At 36.9% G+C, this 26765-nt stretch overlaps 1 protein-coding gene across 1 annotated transcript in view; it reads right to left on the minus strand.

The window, feature by feature from the left end:
• Positions 1-423: 423 nt before the first annotated feature.
• retreg1 (reticulophagy regulator 1) overlaps positions 424-26765 on the minus strand; it is a 102677-nt gene continuing 76335 nt past the window's right edge. The window contains exons 4-9 of the mRNA XM_028803809.2: positions 23598-23724; positions 20335-20419; positions 19136-19261; positions 11618-11682; positions 2397-2523; positions 424-2300 (exon numbers count right to left, since the gene is read on the minus strand). Coding sequence (XP_028659642.1) covers positions 1795-2300; positions 2397-2523; positions 11618-11682; positions 19136-19261; positions 20335-20419; positions 23598-23724 — 1036 coding nt within the window. The 3' untranslated portion in view covers positions 424-1794. The remainder of the gene's footprint in view (positions 2301-2396; positions 2524-11617; positions 11683-19135; positions 19262-20334; positions 20420-23597; positions 23725-26765) is intronic.

The following is a 26765-nucleotide window of genomic DNA, read 5'->3' on the forward strand; positions in this document are numbered from 1 at the left end:
TTAAAATAAAATTAAAGTGCTTGTTTCTGTACAATCACAATCCTGTCTTCTGCAGGGCTGACCCTGTTATTTCCTAATTTTAAAATGAACAGATGTTTTATGTTTATGTGGTTCATTTAAAACGTCTAAGCCTGCCATAAACTTAGACAATTAACCACATCTGACATAAGAAAATGCGATTGCCTTGTGGAAGCAGTCAACCCTGGCCCTTTGAAACCACGATAAAGCAGACAACAGATACGATAGAGTGATAGATGAATAAAACCCATGATGGTCACCTATTTATTTTTTATCAGACATTATTGATGAGTCTTACAATTTAGAAGAAACAAACATTGCTAATATGAGCTAAAATGTCCTATGAATTAAAGTTGTTTCAACACATTTTGGAGTGCTCATTTTTTTCCTATTTTTATATTCTAGATACTCTACCTATGAAAAAAACAGAGCTATAAATCAAAAAGAGCTGTATACAATACTGGTTTGATGCACATACTTAAGAGGACCCACATACCTCTAGTAGCAGTACAGCTAATGAGCTAGATCTGAATTTGGTTCCTTTACCTATGGAACTTCCAGCAGGTGTCCATTTTTTGCTTTGTTCTTCCTGACTTTTTGTTAGTCAAACCTGTAATGTTCAAATTGGTCGAAAGTGACATTTGTACAGATCTTATTCTCATAGCTTCAGCAACTGTTAGTGTTATCCCATTTCTGATATTCATCATCGGTTACAGTCCTAAATAAAATAAGCAATGTAAAAGTTTTAGAATGCTGCATATGATGAAGCTACAAAGGCAGAGCTTGATAACAGATGGTGCTTCAGAGTTTGCTCACCAGTGCACCCATGTCAATATATACTCTGGGGTCCATACAGTTATTATGTTAGACATGTTTTAAAATGTTTTACTGCTTTAAGAGGTATAACTTTTACAGTTTTCTTTATTCCAGTCAACAGTGAAGTACTTTATGAAGTAAACAGTGCAGCTATACAGCAAACCAGAGACGCTTACCACTTTTGTATGCCTGTTAAATACAGTTTGTGTTTCAGATTAAAGAAAAAAAATGAAATAGATTATAGGAACCAGTTAACTTAATTAAGACAAAAATGATCAATTAGACTGAAATGAAAACCTGAAACTCCTGCAGTCCTTAACGTGCGACCTTATATCTCTATCGATGGCATGATAACAGCAATCAAACTTTCTATCTCCGTAGCTGCTGATGTTGAGTTAGCAAATTTGTACAGTATATCAAAAATGAACCAAGAGACGTAATGTGAACTAGATGCGATTTATACCATAATGTTATTAATTAATTCTTTTTGAAAAATGAACATATTTGATTGTCAAAATACCACCCAAACCAGGGCAACTGAAATCCATCAGGTTTTAGATTAAATTTCTTATAACAAGGTTAAAGAATTATGATGGCTTTTAATTAAGTGCTTGCTAGATTAATAGTGTATGAATTCTTACTCCCTGAATTTTATTTTTTTCTGTTTTAGTTTTCATTACTCCTTTAAACGCAAGGCTGATGTTTTATTTTTAATCCTCACACAATTACATGTGCTGCTTTTGTGAAGTGTTCAAATTGAAGAATATGCACAGGCCCTTTACCAGAATCCTTAGCATTTCTACATTCAAATAAGCATCATGACGAATAAACAAACAAAAAACATATCACTTTTAATTAATAGTACTTTTTGTTTATATGTATCTACTTTTTAATATTATTTGCAGTCTCCATTTGATACCACCCTTCTCCTTTTGTCCCACACATGCTATTTACGGTAAGTTAGTGACCTCCAAGTAAACTGGAGAGAAAACCAGAGGATTTGGCCTTTTTGTTGTCCTCCTCATTCTTATTTTGTCCCTGAGTTAGTCCCATATCACTCTCAGCCTGCTCAAGCTCAGACTGGTCGAGCAATTCAAAGTCATCTGCATCTTCTGAATCAGAATCATCCCCAAACAAGTCACCTGGGTGAGGAAGACGGGAAGGCTGCTCAGACTGAAGACCCTGGAGCTGTTCATTTATAGCAGCAGTTACTGCAGTGACAATGACTTTCTCTGCCATGGTGCTCACTAGGTCAGCGGTGTGCCCGCCAGTAAGAGATAATGAAAACTGCTCTTTTATTGTACTTGACAACTGCTGCCTAGAATTCACTGGCTGGACAGGTGAAGCTGGAAGGCCTATGCTCAGTTCATCATCATCCCCATTTGTTCCTGCACCATTTTCCAGAGATGGGAATTCAGAAAGTCCACAAGTAAAAACTTCATCAGTATCACTTGGACGGTCAAGATCTGCATACCAAAAACAAATAAAAAAAGATATCGAGGATGCCGAATAAATTGTAAATTCTAACGAAACAAGAAAACAGTTTTATCCCAAAAACTCACCATCTGAGTTTTCGGTTTGTGGCGTATGTCCCTCTGAGAGGTTAAATGTTCCATTATCTGTCCAAGAAGGCTCTGATACTTCTGTGTCAGATACAGAGAGCTCCTTACCAGAATTCAGCGGGTTTAGCTACAAAAGAAAACCAAAGAAAAGAATGTGATAAATTATGATATACTGTAATTGCAATATCTATATATGTAGCCACCGAAGCGTAAGGCAAGATCAAGCACGGGTAAAACGTGTGTCGAAAGAAATTTCTCAGTCCAAAAGTTTGTTTTAAAATTATTTAGTGAAAGTTAAAGGCAAATAATCCACACAAGAATAAAAGAAAAAATAGTTACACACGTAGAATAAAAGGCAAAAAAAAGGAAAAATGTATCTTCTCTAAACTTAGCTTTTCTTGAGAAACTTAAGTTATTTCTGTACTTAAAAAAGTTCTTTACTTCTTCTTTCTATACTTGAAGGTTCTTAATTTCTTCTTCTGTACGCCTTAAGCGTACGGTACAGTATTAAAATAAGCACTGTTTTCTTAGAGTTATTTCACACACTCAAAAGGCCCATGGCCCTCAGGCACGGTCACGGTTTAAAACCGTATGCCTCTACACCTTACACATGGCAAGGCTGTCACTAACTGAAGAATAATGTTTACTCAAAACTGTTAGAAATGGCAAGAATATACCAATACAATTCTACTTATGGAGGTTTTAGGAACCTCCCATAGATTATGCATTATCATCTAGTGAAATATTTATGAGTCTTATATAACTAGGAAAATGGCTCTTACAATATATATAAAAGCCAAACACCACTGACTCACTCATCACGAAATCTCCCGAACCATGAAGACTTGGGACTTGAAATTTGGAATGTAGGTTACCCTTGGCCCATAGGTGCTCGCTAAGAAACGGTTTTAAAAATGTCGTGGTCCAAGTTTGAAATTTCTTATAATTTTTTAGACCTGTTTCTATGTCTGTCTGCTTTTCACGAGAGAACTACTTAACGGATTTAGATCGGGTTTTTTCCTATAATTTGCTTGAACATCCCATTGATTTTGTGACTTTCTCATCGCACTAAGTATCATAGTTCGCTTGCGGTACCAATTTATTAGTGCGAATTCGAGAGAGACTCATCGGGCTGTGGGGAGGGGGGGTGGGGTCCTCCTCACTCATGGGTCTGCTTCAGGGCGCAATCTTAACTCCGCTTAGTTAGCGAACAAGAGAACTACTTAATGGATTTAGATTTTTTTTTTTCTATAATTTGCTTGAACATTCCTGTTGATTTTGCGACTTCTCTCATTGCACTAAGAATCATAGTACGCTTGCAGGAGCACTATATTCGCGCTAATCCAAGACAAAGGCTGCGGGCCAAGGGGAGGGAGAAGAGTGACATCAGAAGTAGAGGACTGGACAGGGCCCTCCTCACTATCTTGTTTCACTAATACGCAGGCGAAGCCACAGGGCATGGCTAGTATTAAATAAAATAAACCTTTCCATGGGGGAGAGTTATTTTTAGAACTATTTTGGATTGCTCCATCTGGTAAAATTTTCAAATTTTTAGTCTTTCATACATATACTGTGGGTATGCATGCATAAGGAAAATCTTGTGATAAAGTCTCAATATCAAGTTTTAGTTTTCAATAGACATTTTAGGTTTTCCTCAACATGATTTGACAGCTTTTGGAGTGATGTCTATTTCTATGTGTATATCTGTGTCAATGATATAAAGCAGCAAATTGTTTTTAATTACATTACTGTACTTGAGTAGATTATGTAGGGAAGTGTATTTGTCATTTTAAAATGCAAATACCTTTATTCTTTAAACAGTACAGTATATTATTTAGTAATGATCCTACTTTGTTACATTTTAAGGAGTGTCATTACAAAGTACAATTGATTGGTTATGTTCAAATTCTGGAGTTCAAAGTGGCCATTAAAAATAAAACTGCATGCAATATATTTTAGGGGTGTACATAGAGACTACATTTTAATAAATGACATAATGGCCATGCACTTCCATGTGACTCCTTATGCGGATGCATCTTAGTATATCACAGCATAATGGCACATTGTATTGGCCAAGAACTGAGTATGTGCTGCAGAAGGTCCTGCCTTAAATTTAGCATGCAGTGACTTTACATTTCTGCTGCATGTAGAGACACCCGTGTGATAGAAGATTCAGAAAGAAATTTTCAATGTAGTGGTAGCAGCAGCACTCTTTATAAAAAAGGAGATGGTACTATATAGCCCTGGTCACATTTGAAGGAAAGTTGAGTTTCAAGGACCAAAGAAAAAACAGCTTTGTTATAAACAGTTATAAACTGTATCCCAAAATCTGTGGAGTTACCTGCAAAAATCTGATAACCAGTTACTGTTGTAACTGTAGCAGTGCTCAGCTATCCAAATGGATAAGTTAGGAAATGAGACTCCCATCATTTTGAAAAAGATGCTCCTCTTCAGCGTGTAACACATACGTAAGGTGCATTTCGCTTACAGTATGTTTCCTAAATGTACGTAGTGTATATTGGTAAGTTTGTAATATTGTGTAATTTTCTGTATAAGAATATGGGTGCATGCAAAGCTTTTGGCTTCACCATTTGAGCAAGACTACAGTAAAAAGCTCCATACTGAGAATTGCGAGAGTTCATAGCTCATGTCTTTTGTGCTCATGTGACTCCTAAGAATTGCATACGTAAACGGCTACATCCTGTTAGCAAAAAACAAAGCAAATAAACTCCTGTGGCGTTATATTGACAATGCAAATAACCATCAGATGACGCAGTGCTTTATTTGTCTAACCACATACCTCCTGGTAACACCTGAACTACCTGCTTATGCGTGATTTGTTTTTCTTTTGAAAACACCAAATATTTGGAGGAGGATGGGAAAATCACAAGAATTTTACTATAGCTTGTTCACCAGTGTTATGTTTTGTTATTTACAGATATTTAAATTTGTTTCTCTATGTTGCTGTGCAGAATGTACTTACCTATTGTAGGCATGAATAAAAAACCTTTTGTCATGTGGATGTCAGTACTATTTTTACTTCTTATGTCTGCCACTGCATTTTATTTGCAAAGGTTTTATTTTTTCTCTCCACCGACATCTTTGGTTTCTCAAATTACACTTAATAATGATATCTATATTTACTGTTTGTTTGCCATGCATTTGTTGTCTTCTTTTCATGTTTTTAATATTTTAAATGTTTGGGTTGCTTCAGTAATGTTCACTATTAGTGTAATAGGCTGAGGTGAGTATTACCAACACTAATCTAAATAATATAGCTGATTTATTATTTTTTTCAGATTTTAAATGTTATAGTGCATGTATAGTAATAAAATCTTGACTTGTTATCATACATTTAAGTCTAACGTCAGGGAGTGAGACTATGAGGCACTTTGCAGTTGGTGAAGCGCCCATTTTGCTAGACGTACACAATAAGTATTACAGTTTGAATCCAATGAGCCTGTTGTCCTTTTTAGAATTTGGTTTGAAAATAAAAGATGTCCTTATGTTGAAATGCATTAGAAAGCTGCAAACAAAGAGATGAGACTGGACTCTTCTGTTGTATTTGTTCTGAGAAGTACTCCAGTAAGGGGGACCATCACTTTTAATCACCAACTCAGTTTATAGAAATGCAGCATCAGACCTACAGAAAACCTCCAAAATGCTTCACGGTTGCCTAAAAACATTTATTCATGTATTGTCCTCTAACCCTACGGTGGACAAACTGTCTATTGTTACAGCCGAAAAGTTTAAATTTGGACTCATCAGTGTAAAACACCTGCTGTCATTTTTCTGCACACTAGCCCTTTGTGTTTTTGTGCATAGGTGGTAAGACTTCTCTGGACTGTAGACAGGTGTACCAGGACCCCAGTTGTTTGTGCCAGTTCTAAGCTCAGATAGCAGTGCAAGACATCTTCCAATTTCAAAGAAAGGTTAGCTTGATGCATTTCTGTTTGGTTTCCGTGGCCAACCACTGCATTTCTGGTCCTCAACCTTGGCCATTTATTTGTGTATCTGGAGAAGAGCTTGGACAGCACATCTTGAAACACCTGTCTGCTGTGAAATGTCTGGGAAATTTGGGAAAGACTTTAATGATGCAGGTTAACCGCCTTGTGTCTTGTCGCTAATGTTCATTTTTGCCAAGGCGTAAAATCTACAAGTTAAACTGCCGCATCTACTGCAACCTTAGCCTTTTAGTATGGTTGTTCCTTGCCCAGTTGATTCCCTTTACACAGCTGTTTCAGTTGATCGCTTTGGTTCAGCCTACACAATATGTCATTGATCATTGGCACCTGTTGGTTAGATTTGCTTAGACAAGCTCTGGGCTATACTGTATATGCCAACAAAGATGTCACTTTTTAACAGGAAAGTAATCTATTACTGTGTTAGTTTCTTTCTTTAAGGACAATCAAATATGTTATTGTATTGCTTCACTTTTTCAATGTTTGGAACTGCAAAATATGTCTCTTTGTATTAACACACTAATCCAGAAGACATAAAATAACTATTAAACAATAACTAATATAACTATTTTTGTGAACTATATATATATACATATAGATACACAGTATATACTGTACATAAATATATATGTTTATCCACACAGTGCCTAAAAAAATGTATTGTTAAAGAGCATTTAATCACAGTGGATTTAATTTTTTTTCTAAACTGATCAACAGGATAGGACTTTTTAATGTTAGAGTGGAAACAGATCTCTGCTGGTCTGGTCTACAATAACTCATGCACTGCTAGTCCGGCATTTAAATCTGTTCTTTGGTATATCTGGCCATGAATTCTCATCAACACCAGCTGTTTATGTAATGCCATCACAGCACAGTGCCGAAGACTGCATTGATAAGGATTCTGAGCTGAAGTTACTGATTACTAAACTCAGGATGGATATAAAAGGAATACTGTACACAGTAGAACAGATAAACTGAATCGGGATATGAAGGGCATAGTCCAGAATATGAACGATCAGGAGGTACATTTAAGCGATAATTGTAATGTTTGGTTTGGCTGAACCTGAACATATCATTCTTTTAACTTTATAACTACTATGTTTTTGAAGTCCTTATTTTTTGCAGGATTCATTGATTATGTCACAGTCCACACATTCCCCTCCACCTGCAGTACTGAAGAGAAAAACTCTTAGTCTCATACTCTGTTGTCAGTCATGTTTTCAGACTGGGAGCATTGTTTGCCGTTTTTGAAACATCTGGGTGTTTCCAAAACTGTACAGTTTTTTCATCATTATTTTTGGTATCCGGGTATAGCTAAGGATGATCAGGTGCAAGGTCGAGTTTGTTGCACCCCATTGAACCGTCATCTAGTGCGTCAGTTGATTTTGAAACTGATCTTCCTCCTTCTAAGGGTCACATAGTCATAGTAGTTAATCTGGATCAATTTTCCAAGTCTGCCCATTTCACCCCTTTGAAGACCTTGGCAATGGCTAAAGCATCGGTTGAGATTCATATTCAATATTATTTTCACCTCCACGGTCTTCCCAGGTCCATTCTGTCTGATCGAGAAACCCAGTTGATTTCTAGGTTTTCTGGCGGTTTTTGTAAAAAAGGTTTGAGACAGAGATAAAAATAACCTCTAGCAACCACCTGGAATGTAGTGGTCTAAGTGGAAGAGTGAATCAGGATTTAGAAACTGTTAATATATTATAATCAGATTGGGACAATATTTTGCTGCTGAGTGAATTCTCATGTCATGCACTGCTTAATTCTTCCCTAAAGATGTCACTGTTAGAATGCCAATTTGGTTTGAAGCTGCTGATTTTGAGTTGTTGCAAAACACCTTTGTCACTCCCTGTCCTGTCTGACTAAGAATGCAATTGCCACAGGCAAATACCATTTCTAAGTCCTATGAAGATAAGTGGCAATGTGCCCATCCAATATTTTGGGTGGGACAGAACGTATGGCTTGAAAGTAATAACATCCGGCTTAATCTTCCATCACGCAAGGGGGCCCTAAATTTATTGGACCATATACCAATTTGTGGAGGGTAACTCCTGTCACATAAAAGTTGGCCTTCCATTTACGGACACATTCTTCCTTCCATGTATCCCATCTTAAGCCTTGTCACATTTGTAGATTCTCTCCTCATCTATTTTTCCTCCCCCAGTTGTTGTCAAAGGTCATCAGGAGTCTGAGGTTCATAAAATTTTAGACTCTAGAAGATGTGGACTTAGATTTGAATATCTAGTGCACTGGTGTGGTTATGGGCCTAAAGAACATTCATGGGTGTCTGCTCCCAATAGTCAGACCTCTCGATTCCCTACTAAATTCCATCGCCGACTTCCTTTGAGGTCTGATGGCCGTACCCAGTGTGACTGCCTCAGGGAGGGGATTGTGTCATAGTATGCATTATTTTTGGAGGTACTTGTTATTTAAAACTAACTGTTGAAGCTTTTCTTATTATTTGTGACTTAGTTGAAGATGCTTTAAAGTTATTTTATTTAATCAAATTCTTTTTTATTGCAACGCGACAGACAGGTCACGTCGTGTTGTGATGTCACCCCACTTCCAATATAAATATGGCCGCAGCTCCATTCAAACTATCTTTCAGTGGATAAAACAAACAGATCTGTAGCATCAGTTAGTTTCTGTTTCCAGGTAGGTCAAGTGCTAGGTTTGTTTCGGTTTTGATCTCTTTATTGACCCTGAATTTGATTTTTGATTTATCCCAGTGCTTTGTTCACTCGCTATATTTTTGATCTCTGGTTTTGACCTTCTTTTTTTATTCTGGCACTGACTGTGACTCTGGCTTATGCTATCATATCTTGATCTTTTTCCATCTCACAATAATTCCCAGAGGAACTGTCTCATCATACCTTAAGGTCAATGCCACAGTTGCTTGTCTTATAAACATTTTACTGCTAGTTTGTCTTTGCAATTTTTTTTCTTCTTATTTACCCATTGGTGAGTTCTCCTTAAGTTCTTACTGCTTCTGATTTTTGAGGATGAACCTGCATTGCATGTAAAAAAATGCTTTTTATGCCAACTCGACCGCCTCCACACAAAAGTTTGTCCCACTTACATAATCTAACACTACAGTGATTAAGCTACATCAGGGAAAGCAAACTGTTCTGAACTGCACTGTGATGTGAATTTGATATAAATTATTATTTCAATACTGCATGATAGGTAACTTTTTGAATGTAATCTCTTTCATTGAAATTATTTGCCTAGTTAGATTAATAGTAGGCCTTGACTCTCACCTGACTTTGTCCAGACATACTGGATAAGTAAAGTAAATGGGCAGAATAACATGATATGGCTAGATACAGCCTTCCTTTCAAGTGAATTGGAAAATGAATTTCCAGCAACGACAGAAAAAACAGAAACTGTGCATGGTTTTATGTGTCTTTTAACATCAGTTTACTTTGATGACAGTCAGATCATTCTTTTTGTGTCTGGACTCTTGCCTGCTGTCAGCACAACTCCATGCCACCCGACAGAACTTTTCTCAAGACAAAAATATGAAAGGTCAAAAAGATGGGTGTCTCACCATGTACTGAAGCAGAGATCCTATTTCTTTATGAATATAACTGAGGACATTTACTTGTACATTGCAATAAATTAGTAGTACTTGAAAACAATTAAATGTGTATAAAGGTTAAGACAAATATTATCATCTTGGCAAACTGCTCATGTCCCAAATTATCAAGTTTTTAATATGTATCATTAAAAAGAAAAGAAACCTGCATGGAAGTGGTCAAAAAAATGCACAGCTACAAGCAGCAACAGACTAGCTTGGTCAAAGACGCTGTCTATCAGTAGTTCAGCCTGTCAAAAGGATTTTTACCCAAAGACCACACCTGGAAATGGACTGTGTTTCTGTTTTTTATGCTGCTACTTTGCAGTTTATTATTGTATGTAGAGACATTGTTGAAGAAAGCATTATTCTATAAACAGAGTATTAATTCTTGTACTTAAAAAAGCTGTCTTTATTTCCAACTAAATATAAGTTTAGCGGGTTTTCCTCACAATCTTTTAAAACACTAAGACATCAACCAAATTAACTGCTTAAAGTACACATAGAGCATTCTGAAAATCAACACATGTCAGTCTTGTTCCTGTGCACCCCAATGCACATCTTGATGTTTGCATTCTGTTTCTACCTGGCAGCCTGTTCTTGCCATTAATGACTTAATCACATGGCTTGATCATTTTCCCACTCTGTCACATTAAAAACTGCTATCAGTGCATATTGTACTTTTCTTGATGAAATTCTGAAAATGTTTTATGAACCAAAATTGATCAACACAGTAAGAACATGTTAATCTCCACAGAGAAGACATTCTTAACCCTTTAACCGCCAACTCCCTAAATATTCCCCATGCCAGGCGAAATCTGAACTATTTTCGGTTTTTTACTTTACATTTATTCAAGCAGTATTTACCTGCTGAAATACCTGCTGAAATGTTTCAAATAAATGGTCAATCAAAGGACGTAGCTTGAACAAGCGTTCACGGTTTGGATCTTTCTTATCTGGCTCAGATAACGGGCAGCAGTCCAGTTGACATGTTGGGGATACACCCACTCATCGCCATCATCCAGTGCATCGTCATTCACAGTATCATGCAGCGCACGTTGCTGATCATCATTGTCGATAAAATCTTCTTCAGAACTGCTACAATCATGATCAGAATTGTCCAAAATCGCCTGCAAAACCTCACTTGAAGTCAGTTTACGTTTCGCCATATTCACAGCATTCACTTCCAAATCACATCACGTGACCGGCCAATACAACCACAGAGTTGTCGAAATACAATGTAGTAATAATACCCACGCCAAACTGTCAGTTATACTACGCGCCAGGCATTCACATAACCATAGGCAAATGTGCCGGATAATTCCGGCAGTAAGGCATCAGCAATAACGCTACGATGCCGGATATATCCGGCAGAGGGCGGTTAAGAGGATGGAAAATGAAGCAGAGTCCAAGTGCTATAAAACAGTAATGTTACCTGCTGTCCTTGGGCCAAACCATCTAACTGGGATGCAAGTGAAATTAGCAGTAGTGACCGATCTCAAATTACAATATGGTCTGGAAAGAAAATAAACAGCCCCCTGGAGTTTTCAAAATGAAGCTTGAGAAATGCCAAGGCATAAAATTCACAAATAATCAGCAATATAAATAATACACCTGAGCTGGAAAAAAATAATAAAAAAATATTTTCAAAATTAAGAATTAAGATGAAAACAAACCATTGGACAATATGCAGATATATCTGCTTCACTGTTGTCATCGATGAAACCCGGATGTTGCTTTTCTGAAAGACAAGTAACAAAGAACACATTACATGTTTTATAAAAAAAAATCACAAATTAAATAATTCCTCAAGGAGACAAAGTCTAAATCCACTCAGCTTTTTTAATATTACAGATGAATTACCAAATACTCAGTCAACACACCTGGAAGTACTGTAGTAGTATAAAAACATGCCAACGCATAACATTACAACATTATAGTAAATAGAAGAGAAAATTAGTTCTGGTTACTTAAAACACTTTAAAATTCCCATTTATCTCTGAAATTACAGACTACTGTACTCTTTTCTGCCATTTTCTGGGAACATTTCAAGTTCATGAGCAATTAATTTACATCACAGTGCCCATTTCAAATAACATTTTTCTAAACAATATATACAATAATAAAAAACTGTATATAGTGTTGAAATAACACTTAAAGTGTCAATATAAGTTTATAGGGTCATTACTATCACATATAGAAAGCTGCCTGAAATTATTACTTGCATCTGCTAATCAACATGTTACCATTTCCTGGCACTATGCTAGAAATCTTCTCCTATAAATACACTTTTAATGGGCACCTTAATGCTATACAGTTAATTTAATATTGTGGTTGTTCCTGTAATTTTTTACCCTTCTTAATAAGTAATCTAATGCTATATGGAATGGAAAATATTTGCCTTTACCTAACACTGGTGCAAATTCATATTGTTTCTGAGATCTGTTTGCCTGTAGCTGATTAATTATTTTCAAAAGGCTCAACCGACAAAGGTTTAGGTGTGAATAACAAGGACTTTTCACATCAATGTTTCCTAGTCACAAAATTCACTGTTTCATAGGGATGTTTATAGATGGGGTCTGTCTCAAGCAGGGCCGACTGAAAGCACAGAAGCCGCCACAGCAATATGAAAAACTGACTTCTTAGCACTGAAAATAAAAAGTTATATCTGCTGTGAACTGTACATTCTCAAACCCACCTAATCAAATTCATAAGGGAGCTTATGTCCAAACTGGAGTTTATGTCAGCTTATGTCCAAACTGGAGTTTATGTCAGCTGTATTGCATGCAAGGCCAGAGATTTTGATAAACAAAACATTACACATTCCCAAAAATATCTATCAACTACCTATGTAGAGTAAGTGGAACAGAAACAAAGGTGGGAGGTCCACGCTTTTGCTAAGGCTTTGTTGTAAAAGTTTGAATTGTCACTACCATTACACATTACATAATGTCATAACATATTATTTTAACATGGCTTTCTTATAGCTTCATTTTAGTTTAATTCTGATACTCTGTATATGCATTTAATTATAAATATCATTCATGGTGGCTCCGAAATCCGTACTAACCCCTACTTTCTCTGCTGTTCTTTCTCCGGTTTTTATGTGGTGGCAATCTGTGCCACCACCACCTGATCAAAGCACTGTGATGTCCCTACATTGATGGACTAAAGGCCAGAAGTCCACATGACCGTCATCATCAAGTTCTTCCATGTGAACCATGAATACCATAATAATAATAAATAATAATTCTTTGCATTTATATAGCGCTTTTCTCACTACTCAAAGCGCTCAGCAATTTCAGGTTAAGGGCCTTGCTCAAGGGCCCAAGAGAGCAGAGTCCCTATTGGCATTTACGGGATTCAAACCAGCAACCTTCCAATTGCCAGTGCAGATCCCTAGCCTCATAGCCACCATGAGGACTGATTGAGGTCATTGATGTTAGGTAGAATGCCTAGAGGGGGCTGAGTGGTCTTGTGGCCTTTGAACCCCTGCAGATTTTTTTTTGTTTGTTTTTTCTGTCCTCCCTGGCCATCGGACCTTACTTTTATTCTATGTCAATTAGTATTGCCTAATTTTATTTTTAAAATTTTGTCTTTTTGCTCTTCATCCTGTAAAGCAATTTGAGCTACATCATTTGTAGGAAAATGTACTATATAAATAAATATTGCTATTGTTGTTAACATTAATGGGCTATTATTTAAAACATCAACAACAAGAGTTCCAAAAATCAGCGAGGATTTTTTCTTTAACCTCCTGAGGTAGTTCATCGTGTGGTGAGTGTGGCAACATGCTGTATCAGTACATACTCCCTCTCCTTGGTGTTAACCCTGACCGTGACTCTGGCTCAGAACTCTATGTTATTATGGTTAACGCCATAATAGATTTATAATAAGTTCTGCTTTACAATGTTAAGCACGAGCAACCCTCAGGATAGTATTCTGCTGCCATCTAGTGGACGAAAGATCATCAAGCTGCAAAAATGAATATTTCTAAATGTTCTGCCATTTTATGGTAATTCATCAATATTCATAAGCAGGACTAAATCTTCAGTTAAAAAAACAAAGGCAAACAAAAAGCTGTAAAGCCTGTTTTAGAACAAACTGAAACTGAACCATTGCTCAAATTAAGTGATGTTGATGACAATGTGAACTGATCATCAGACATCGACGTGGATAGTGAAACTGATGCATAGAGCATCGTACAAACAAACCTCCATGATATGCATGGTGACGCTTCACTGTAGTGCCAAAGTAGCAGCATGGCAAAACACTTGCAATCCAGTACAAGGACAAGCAAGATGGAAGCCCCCTATGTAACTGTCAATGTTTATGTCCGGAGAAATGTGGAAGTCACTAAACCTTGCAATGGTTGCCTACAATAACACAAGTGGCTTGTTGATCGTGTGGTTCAGGAACTTGACCCATTTTGGCTTGTTCTTCCAGGAGTAAATATAATAGTAAGGAGGCTAAAAACAAAAATCACACTAAACAAAAGATTCAGCTAATCAAAAGCTTCTGATTGACTGAAAACACAATCTGCTGCCAGTCCTCAAGTCCTCTGACTTAGGAGATGTAGTAGCTGTGGTATTAATAGTAGACATAATCACTGCTTGCCATTAAAAAAGACAGACATAAGATAGCAAATTGATATTAATATGGACATAGACGTATGACACATGATATTCATAATTCGAAATACAGCTGTGTCACGCATGTAGAACGCACAATAATCAGTATCTGGTGTGTATACCACACATGGAAATAACCATTTATAGAACTTTTAGCATGGACAGAAAGAGATGTTGATTGTGTGTTTGAATTGCAGCCTCTGTACAGTGGATATAAAAAGTCTACTCATGCCTGTGTGATAAAAAAAAATAAAACTAAGAGAAATCCTGTCAGAAATTATTCCACCTTTATTGCAAAATTGCTATCTGTAAAAAAACATGGTGAAAACAAATAGGAAACTGTTTAGTGAAAAAGAAAAAAAAATATCAAACACAAACCCGTTTGCACTAGTGTGCACACCTCCTAAACTAATACTTAGTTGAGGCACATTTTGATTTTATTACAGCACTCGATCTTTTTTGGTAAGAGTCTATCAGTTTGGCACATCTGGACTTGACAATTTTTGCCCACTCCTCCTTGCAAAAAAATTCCAGATCTGTCAAATTACAAGGGCATCTCCTGTGCACAGCCATCTTGAGGTCAACCCACAGATTTTCAAGTGGATTAAGGTCTGGGCGCCGGCTGGCGATTCTAGAACACTGATCCTCCTTTGATGAAGCCATTGCTTTGATGTATTGTATGCTTCAGGACACTGTTATGCTGAAAGCTGAAGTCCCTCTTCATCTTCAGCTTCCTAGCAGATACTTGAAGGGTTTCTGCTTAAATAGACTGATACATGGAGCTATTCATGATTCCTCTCACCTTGACTAAAGCCCCAGTTCCAGCTGAAGAAAAGGAGACCCAAAGCTTGATGCTGACTCCACCAATTTTCACGGTGGGTATGGTGTTCTTTTGATGATGTGTTGTGTTATTTTGTGCCAAACATACTTTTTGGAACTATGGTCAAACACTTCAGCGTTGGTACCATAGTACATTTTTCCACATGGTTGTGGGAGACTGGGTATACCTTTTTGCAAAGTCTGGGCTTAGATGTTTTCTGTTGTGAGAAAAGGCTTTCTTTTTGCTACCATACCCCACAACCCAAACATATGAAGAATATGACCGATTGTTGTCACATGCAAGGAACAACCAGTACCTGCCAAGAAATCCTGCAGCTCCTTTAATGTTGCTGTAGGGCTCTTGGTGGCCTCCCTGACCATTCTTCTCCTGGTCTTCTCATTAATCTTGGAGGGACATCCTGATCTTGGTAGAGTCACTGTTGAGCCATATTTACTCCATTTGTTGATGACTGTCTTCACCGTGGTCCATGGGATGTTTAATGCTTTGGATACTTTTTGTACCTCTGTCCTGATAGATACCTTTCAATGATGAGATCCCGTTAATGTTTTAAAAGCTTTTTACGGGCCATGGCTTTTGAAGTATGATGCATCCAAGAGGATATCAGAATAATCCAACAGGAACAGCCAAACTTTATCTGAGCTCAATCAGAACCACTTTAATTGATATCAAGTGTATACTAACTACTATTTGAGAGGAGACTTATTGTGCTTGGTTGATTCTGAATGCAGCCACATCCTTGATTATTAAACGGTATGCACACCAATGCAAACAGTTTTTTTCCTTTTTTCACTAAACAGTTTATGATTTGTTTTCACTTCAATTGTGTAGATTGCAATTTTGCAATAAACATGGAATAAATTCTGACAGGATTTGTCTTGGTTTCATTTTTATTACACAAAATCTGTGATTTTGGCAGGGGTGTGTAGACTTTTTATATCCACTATACATGCCCATAGTCCATCTGTGGTAAAGAAACTGGTTGGCTCTGAGTTGCCAGTCATCATCCAACAATATGCTCATTGGGGAACAAATCTTGTGACTGGATGGGTCAGGGAAGAAGTGACACATGGTGGTCATCCAGGAGCTGTACAACATTTCCTGTCACATGTGGTTGAGCATTGTCCTGTTGGAATATGGCACCAAGGAAACTCTGCAGACAGATTACCACCTCAGCCTCCATCACCTCTGTGATGTACTGTATAGCTGGCTGAACAAGGTACTGGCAATATGTCTGAGGCAGGAACTGCAGTGGAACCCAAGAGCACCCCATACCATAACACCTGGTGATGGGCCCATATGGCTCTGTAAAATACAGGACATCAGGAGCCTTTCACTGAAATGCCTGTATACACAGATCACTAAATTAAACTGGGGCTCACCTGAAAACACAATGTGATGAAAGTCATTCTGCCACTGTCGGTGTTTGTTCTTGGCACCAGTTGCAGTCATCCTTGGTAGAGAGGGTCAAGGGAATCTGAAGCAATGGACAGTGAGCAAGAAAGTCCTACTGCACCAACAGTGTTGAACAGTGTGTGCAGATGCCTGTTGGGCGCAAGATGTCTGTCTTCCTGTTCAGTTGCATGTTGGGAGCACCAGACCCCTCACTTGGGTGGGTCTGACCCCATTCCTTATACTGACACCACACTCTCATCCCTGTTCTCACATTACATCCAACAGAAGCACCAATATTTTTCTCACATTCTCAAAGTTCTCCCTCATTTTAAAATCCAATAATGAGGTGAATGGCCGTCTTCATCTTTGTTAAAGCATGTTTGGACCCTAAGAGTACCCTAACTGACAGCAGTTATGCAATGAGTTTTCCTTTGTAGGGGCCTTTTATACCAATTGTGGTAAAGTCCAGGGCATAACTCGCAAAAATCATTTAATTAGGTGCTGAATTTGTAATCATTTTCACAGTTTACCATGACCTATCAATCCTGCAAGTTTTGAAACATTATCAGACATTTTTTCCCATTGCTGCAATTTTAATGGCCAGAAGTGTACATTATTTGTCAAAACTCAAAGTTCATATCACATTCATAATAAATCTAACCCTACAGACTTTGCACATTTTCATTTACATACGTTTTGTGTGTATATGTATATTACATATTACAAACATATTAAGATCTGACAGAAAATAGAGAAACACATCTTTTCTCTGTATTAAAATAAAATTTTTGTGTGTCCCTTAGGAGTGCTGTGTTTGTGTAGTTAGCACTGTTACCTTTGAGCCACGAGACACTGGAATTTGCATATTCTCTGGGTATCTCTATGGGGTTTCATATAGATATTCCAATTTTCCTACTACAACTAAGAGATGTGTTTACTATGGTGATTGGTAAATCTAAACTGGCTCAGTGTGAGCCAACGTGTAAGTTTGTGTGCTATGGACTAACAGATCTTGAACCAATAAGGTGACTGTGAATACCACTATGCTACCATGCCATCCATTAGATAAACACAGTCAGTTTCCCTTTTAATAGCTAATACAAGTATTGCCATTGATGGTTTTAATCCTTGAGCAAATGTTCAGATGATGATTATGTATTGTTAATGTTGTACACATTTTCATGTGGCAAAAAAATCAGCTGTTAAGATACTATGTAAAAGATGCTTCATAAAGTAATTGTTCTAGAAATATGTTGTTCTAAAATAAATATAATTCTGACATGCTTTGGGTGCATTTGTGATGTAGAAGAAGAATGTTCTCCTCAGCACCATGTATTTTGTGTGTTTAGTAAATTAGAATTTTTATAATAACTATTTTTCTAACTTGCCAGTGAGAGACGCTTTGGCTTATGAACTAACAAAAATATGTTATTCCAGGGTTCAGGAGAAATAGTGTCCACATGAATAAAATCTAAGCTGTTTCTTGTTTTCCCTTTCTCAGAGTGAATGTTTCAGGGACAAGGTCACAAGGCTGCAGAAAGTACATGTAGTTTATGCAAAGGCGTCTCTCCTGTGCTTAGCTTTGAAAACACAGATAATGCTTAGCTCAACAGACATATTGTTTAACTTTACTGTTTTGATAAGGATGTTCTTTCTGTCTTATTAATCATGAGATGCTGAAGTATAAAAAAACCCCTCCTGGCTTTTGATCAGGGTTCAATTGAGCTTTGCGGCAATAAGTTATGCTCTTTTGAATCTCTACTTACTGTGACTCCGAATGAATAAAAAAGAGAATTGAGAAATATTATCTGCCTGCTTTTCAGTGTGCCTTTTTCGTCCACAGTGACAATAACAGGTGGTAAAGGCTGGTGGTGGTGTCGCCTAACATCTTCAGAGTACTGAGTGTGAATCTCGTGTATTGCTGTAGACTAACACTGCACAGCATCTAAGTCTGCAGATTAGCAATGTGGTGAACATTTGATGGTCAGCCACAAATCTGTCATGTCTGCTTCAGGAACAGTCTCCTTGCAGCAGGAGTTAAGAGGAGAACTCCTTGTGTTGGCTGCACAGAGATACACACCCCTGGTCAGTGTCAGTTCTGTTTTTTCTGAGAACTCCAGATTTTCTCCCACTTCCCAAAGACGTGTATGTTAAGTTGCCTGGTGCCTTTAAACGGAGCAACAGAAAAATACAAAAGAGTAAAACCAGAAGGCATTATTTTACAAACTGTATTTGTAGTTTGTTGAATAATTGTATTATGAATTTGCATATCATGTAATTAATGTGACTTTGATTACACAGAAAAATATTTAAGGTTTTTAAAATCTCACCTTGTGTTTTTGATGACTTCTGGAAAATACCAAAATCCAATTTCTGCATAATTGGTTCCATTTTACTATGTAAGGCTCGAGAAAATTCTTGAGAAGATATGATTGGCCATAAAAAGGCACAGAGCACTGTTAAAAAACACAAACACACACATAAAGGCAAAGAATAGGAAATGAATGATACTCTTTAACAGCCCATTATTGGTTTGGTTTTTAATGAAAATACATTTATCTGCTTGCCTGGGGCAGTAGTATTTATTATATTCAAAATATCTCTGGCTAAAGCTTCATTTTCATTACATCCTGACGTGTTGAGGGTGTTACCTCTTACTCTGTGTTCAGTGACGTCACTGACTTTTGCTCTAGAGTTCTGAAATTCTTTGTCCTATTTGTGCTGGGCTACCTTTTTCTCATAATCATAATAAGAATGACATGGCTTACTGTATGTAATGGTTACCCAATTTCTTGTGTGGTTACCAAACTGAGCTCAGTCATGAGAGATCCATTACCTGATCGCAAGACATCAATTTAAGAGATACCACTGATTAATTCAGCAGTCCTCCTGGTTTGAAGTTAATTTTCCTGTGAAATCTAAGAGAATTGTAATCTCTTTAACATGATTTAAGTGTTTCCCAGACAGTACAAAGGATATCTCAGAAGACACATTTGATTCCCCTAGGAAATACATTTGTGTAGGGATACATTTATTAAAACTTCATTTGGGTTTAGTCATCAAGTGCAGCTATTTGTTATGCCTGAAATTCCGAATTCTGAGATAAGTGGAATATGATCAGAAAAAGAAGATTTGCAAGATTTGACAGAGAAAAGCAAGTTGAACATGGGTGGAGATACTGCATCTCCAAGGGTCTTTCAATTTTGTGAACAAAAACACTACCAGAAATACTAAACATTTATCACTGTTTCAGCCTCAGCAAAAACTCGTTCACTTCCACGCAGCAATAAGTAGTGATAAAATACATTTACTTTAGTGTACAGTAGTGCACAGTAATACTTTAGTGTACTTTACACTTGTAGTGTACACTTACTATTGTACTTTAGTGTATCCATATCATAGTGTACAATACTGTATATGATCCAAAGAGGACAGTGAGCTACATTAAGCAATATTAGTTATACTAGTTATATGCTACTTCACATTCACATCAGGGACTTTTAAAAACACTGAAAAGATTGCTACTCACATGCAACATATGAAATGATGATGCCAGGAATGTAACGGCCAAGGACGGCACAAAATGTGCACAAGCTACAGACAAGTAGGCAAAACTGAAAGAGATGAATGAGAAAGCCAGTCAGAAAAAAGACAGCTACAAACATAAACATGCTACAACTAAGAACTTAACAACGACCGACGCCATTGAGAATGTAAACATGTTTTGAGCATAAATTGGAATGGTGCATTGTTTACAAGGCCCAGGTTCAAAGCCAGTGATGTCAATAAATTTAATCTTCTGCATTTTGCAATAGTTTTGAGGATAAAAATACTCATGGTTATAAAATAGTTTTAGGCAACCTGATATGTACAAAACACTCCAGAACACAAAAAACATACATAATTAGGCCAAAAATATACAGTAGTACATCCAAAAACTGTTAATGTTTACAAAGGTTTTGCACCACTTCATTCAATTGAGCCTAGAAGTCCCAACTTAGCATATCTTACCAAAAGTTACATATTTACAAAAAACTATGAACACCTACAATTTGATACAAATTAACTTAAATTAACGGCAGTCGTAAAAATGTATCATTTTTGGTCAAAATTATTTGTGATACACGGCCTGCCAACCATACATACATATTTGAGATAAGTGGCATTGGCTCCCTTTTCTGCACCAAGACCACTTCTGATTCACAGCATGAATAATTGCTATATTTTGTAACTATCTACTATCGGAACTCATTGGCTACAACAAATGAAAAATATATTTGTTGCAGTGTAGTGCTGTTAGAATGAAATAAGTCTATTAGGATTAGTTTAAACTTGGCAGACAAATGTGTAAAGAACTGTGTTGATAGCGATTTGTGATGTACAGAATTGATATTTGCATGAGATATTCTTAAAATGTTTTAATCTTAAGGAGGGATTTTCCAGTATTTGTTGTAGTGAGAAGGAGAAGCAGGAAATATCAGTATTGTATTTTTTTGCAGGGAAAGTTACACACAAACTCTATAAATCTAAACCATCGTAAACAAAAATATCTCCCGGAAGAAATGTTTGTGAATCAACAGCTTCTCTCAACCATGAACGGGAATACAACTTCAGCATTCCCCTTAGTGAACCTAGGAATGTTATTAAAAAGTTAACCAATGCAAAGATTTCTCATTTTGACTTGTCAACTCACATACTAATGACGCATTTTTGCGAGTGTGGACAGCACACTTTTATGATTCAGCAGCACAAGGATTTATATTCAGTAGTAGAATCTCTCAAAGACTCTCTAGAACTGCAAGGTGCCTATCGTCAAATAACATGGAACCTCCAAGATGAAATGGTCAAGTAGGTAAACATCCATCCATTATCCAACCCGCTATATCCTAACTACAGGGTCACGGGGGTCTGCTGGAGCCAATCCCAGCCAACACAGGGCGCAAGGCAGGAAACAAACCCCGGGCAGGGTGCCAGCCCACCACAGGGCACACACAAATACATACACTAGGGACAATTTCGGATCGCCAATGCACCTAACCTGCATGTCTTTGGACTGTCGGAGGAAACCCATGCAGAAACGGGGAGAACATGCAAACTCCACGCAGGGAGGACCCGGGAAGCGAACCCAGTCACCTTACTGCGAAGCAGCAGCGCTACCACTGCGCCACTGTGCCACCCGTAGGTAAACATTTACCACCAACTTCATTTTCTTATAAATGTGTAAACTGTTTTGATACAGATACTTTTGATGGGTTACAACTGTGTACTAAATTGATTATAAAAATAATCTTCACAATTTGGTATTTGTTCCTGTGAGAAGTCTGCATTTACTGTATATATGAATGCTGGGTACTGGGCAGGAGTCTGGCAAGATCATGCAGAATGACTATTCTCCTAAAAAAACAAATCAATGGTTCTGAAGGGTATATGGTACATTACTCAGTCTGTTTTGCAAAAAGTGGGGAAATGTTGCCCTCAGCTTTGAAGAGATGCAATGAACAGTTTGAATAAAGTTGTCCCAACCCCAGTAGACAGACACTCCTATCAAGAGGCAATGCCAGGAAGCTCTGGTGTGGTTAGGTCAATTTCTGTGGCTAAGGTGACTGCAATGGTTAGACAATTTCTGTCAGAAAACCGTAGTGGTGGGCCGAGCTCACTTAAAAAGCTGAAAGCACAGAAAACTATAAGTATTGTTATTGCTAATGTGCCCCTCTAGTACTGCACGAAAGGCGGAGACTAAGGGGATGGTCCCCGTTTTACAATAGTGTAATACTCGTGTCCCACACTTCTCAGACTTTCCTGTGTTGTTTTATTCTTTTATTTTGAAACTAGATGTAATTATTTCACTTCTTTTTTCTGGTTCGTGCCATACATCTTTGATCACAAAAGACAGCACAATTTTCCATTGTGTTTCAGTGGAATATAGTTTTGTAAGCTTTGCCTTAGCTAGCAAAGATGTCGTCTTGTCTTACAGGCTATTTAACATTTACGTCTACCAAACGAAGCGAGACCTAAAGACATGTGAGTGTAACCTTAGGGATCTTTGTAACTTTAAGGAACACACTGTCAGATTTTGGGCTGGATCACGTAGGATGTGTCATCAAATTGCTCCTTTTGCTTACCTTTTTTCTTAAAATGGAGTGAACATTGCTAACAAATTAGTTTTTAACATTTTTTACACCGAAAGCACACGATTTTTACTACTGTCAAAATCATTTTTTTTAGTTTGAGCATAATGTCACAAATCTTGAAGGTCTCTAACAAAATTCACTAAGTATCCTTTTCATTCATAAGAAAATGTACTACTCTACAGCAGATGTTTATTTGCACCCTAAACTTATTACCTTTTAAAATAAAAAGTCTAAATATGTTAACTGTAAAATTTTTAAAAGATTAATACCAGCAATTCCTTCTGTTCATTTACTTAATTTGTTGCATCACAGGGCACACTCATAAATATCCTTCTAATTTCCGATTTAGAATAAACCCTCTGCACCTTGTGTTTTGACTTTAGTACTCACCTGAGAACTCACATGAGCCCAGTGTACGGCTAATTGAACCATTCTGAAATATTTTCCCTCCAGAAAAACAACTAAATCTTATCAGTTATGTTATGTCCACACTGACAGTAGCAAAACATAATTTGCACTATAGCATATGACTCCATTAACAAGTTGTGCAAATATTTTTTTTAATCCCGAAAGGATAAAATCTCTTATTTGACATTAACAAAGTAAATCAAATAGTATTAATGAAGAAAGGACAAGCATGTATTTGTAAAAGACTTCTTACCTTGCCTGGATTTTGGTGTTTAAATGAAGACATTTCTTGGAAAAATAAACTGCAGCTTTTCCAGAACTCAGAAAGGATGTGCATTTCTCCTGGTCTGCTCTCTTGTTTGGTATCAATAACTTCCCAGCTAGAAGGAAGAAAGAGGTCTTAGTTATTGACATGCCATGTGTATCCATCCACTAGCCTAGTGTTTCTCAACGTTTCTGGTGTCACAACCCACTTTTTCTCATTTAAGTGTCTTCATGACACACCATTCCTCCTTGGTGCTTCAAGCATGATCTACTGGGGGTCTGGGGGGTGTATTGAGATAATCGAGCATGACCCACTAGCATCAGCCCATGACACAAAAGTGGGTCACAACCCAATGGTTGAGAAACACTTCTTTGGCCTGCTTTGGAATTCAAATTTAGCAAAAAGAAAGGAGATGGGCAAGTTAATGACCCCCAATGTGTATAGTACAGGTAGAATCGTGACGTTAAACAAGGTCTCCTTCTTCTGGAATCATTAGGCAATTTAAGATGCTGTAGATAACCAGATCAACATTATTCCTGAAATATAATCCTGTGTCTTGTCTTTTTTTATGCATACCACTTTTTGTTTATACTTTTTCACTCAACAGCATTGTAAATACTATGCAGGTGGAGTGGTGGCTCAGAGGCTAAGGATCTGTGGCAGTATACAGAAGGTTGCTGGTTCAAATCCCCATTACTGCCAGAAGAGATCCTACTCTGCTGGGCCCTTAACCTGCAATTGCACCAGGGGCGCTGTACAATGGCTGACCCTCTACTCTGACCCCAATGGATATGTGAAAACTAACAAATTCCTAATAAAAAAATTGTATAAGGTGCGATAAACAGAAACAAATAAATAAATAAATTAGATGTCTGCAATGTTAGAATTTCATGGCAGCTTGAAATGTAATTTTTAAAGAATGTTAACAAATATTCACTTTTGCTCATAAACCTTTGTACTTTTGGATCTGAATCTTTGCACCACGTGCAAATAACCAAGTGAGCTACAAAAAACAAAAAAATGCTCATTTAATGTCTGTTTTAACAAAATCTGTTCACACAAAAATAACCAAACACGCATTTTCTACATTGCCCTAATTTAGGTCAGGCTCAGAATTTAAACTTCCATCCATTCATCCACCTTAAAAGGATAAGTGTCTGTGTGGCCATCTGGTTGCTATGGCTCTGTCATTCCAACTGATGGCGCATTACAAGTATTTGTAGTATTAATATGCATTGCATTTGTCATCCCAATTGATGCTGCATCACAAACATTACCACTGCTTTTACAAATCTTATGCCAAATACCATATAATTGAGTATGTATTGTTTTAGGCATTCCAACAGATGGCTCACCACAAACATTTCTAGTAATAAGAAACATTACTACAAATGTTTGTGATGTGTCATCTGTTGAAATGACACATTTTATTGCTACATGTATTACAAAATATATTCCAATTGATTATGCACTGCAAACATTAACACTGAATACACTTAGGTCTATATTTATTACTAATGTTTCAATCCATCTTACATGGGTAGCTCAGCTAGTCCTTTTATATTGTGATGTGGTTAAATTCCACTGCTGACTTACATGTGTTTGAAAATAAGCACTGATAATTCAAGCATAAATGTATCTTATCTCATAACATACATTTCAAACTACTGTTCAATAAGAAGAACCATAGAAAGTTCATGGCAGCAGCACATGCTGTTTGTAAAAAGGAGCACACTTGGTAAACTCTCCATGTCCCCTATAGGATCATTTTAAGATGGGAGCTGTGAAGACTGTGCCTAGTTTTGCATAAAAAAAATAATAATTAAATTATATAAAAGTTCTCCAAGTACTGTATATCCTTTCTTTGTTATGTCTGTATTACCATAGGTAGCCAACGTAAACCCTTTCCTTCATTTGATTAATTTCATTTTTCATTGCCTGCCATCATGTTACCTTACAAACACCTTTGTTTTCGAAGTTCCACCAAATTTAGTTTTTTTATTTTATAAAGGATTTATAATGCATAATTCCATTGATTGGCTCAAGAAGCAGAATTAGATTCGTTAAAAAAAAGGATCAGCACAATATTGAAACAAAAACAAGGATCAGTACTTAAACATTATGTAGAGAGTGCAATGTCTTACACCAGAAATGAGTACTGAACACGGACAATAAACACACAGTACAGAAGTGAAAAGCGCTTACAGAATATGGACATGTACAGCAATAGATACTAAGTCTACTAAAGAAATAAAATATTTTTTCACAGCAAATACAAGTTTTGAGGACAACTGGTTTTCCATATAGAAATCCACTCCCTCCTACTGCGGTCATTCTGTAGAGAGAATACTGCTTAACACTAGGTGGCAGTGGCACGTGGCACTTTTGTAGGTCTGTGTTTTGGTTAAATGCAAGAAATCCATGATGTACTCTATGGTTTATTAACCTTATCACTGCTTTGCATTATGTGCACTTGATTAAGATATATTCTCAATCATCTATTCAACTGATATTTATAAATAAGACAGTTCTAGACATTGTTCAAAATATGAAGAATCGCATTTTTTATTGATATACAGTATGTATTTTTTATACAAAAGCTAGTTTTACATCAATATATACATATCTGTTACACATAATATTTTTCTCATACATCTTAAATATGTGCATCATGGGTTAATTATTGATTCCTTTTTCTTAGGAGACCGTGTTTCTTTAAAGTAGTGGCATCCTTTACAGTAACTCTGTGATAGGCAGTGCACTTTTCTGTGCTGTGGTGTGCTGGGCCTGTTACATCACCAGACAACAAACTGATTAACAAGGTAGGCTCAGTTATGGGATACAGTATATCCTCAACCCGCTGGAGGTAGTAGCAGAGGAGGGAATGAATAATACAGTAATAGTAATAATAATAATACATTTTATTTATATTTATCTCCTTTCCATGCTCAAAAAGAGAAAACCGAGTGCCATTATGAACAATGCTCCACATCCTATTTATGACACACTAATAATAATAATACATTTTATTTATATTTATCTCCTTTCCATGCTCAAAAAGAGAAAACCGAGTGCCATTATGAACAATGCTCCACATCCTATTTATGACACACTAACATTGAGTACTTTCAGCCAATGAATTATAACAACAGAAGT

The sequence above is a fragment of the Erpetoichthys calabaricus genome, chromosome 6, assembly GCF_900747795.2.
Source record: "Erpetoichthys calabaricus chromosome 6, fErpCal1.3, whole genome shotgun sequence".
Taxonomy (NCBI): domain Eukaryota; kingdom Metazoa; phylum Chordata; class Cladistia; order Polypteriformes; family Polypteridae; genus Erpetoichthys; species Erpetoichthys calabaricus.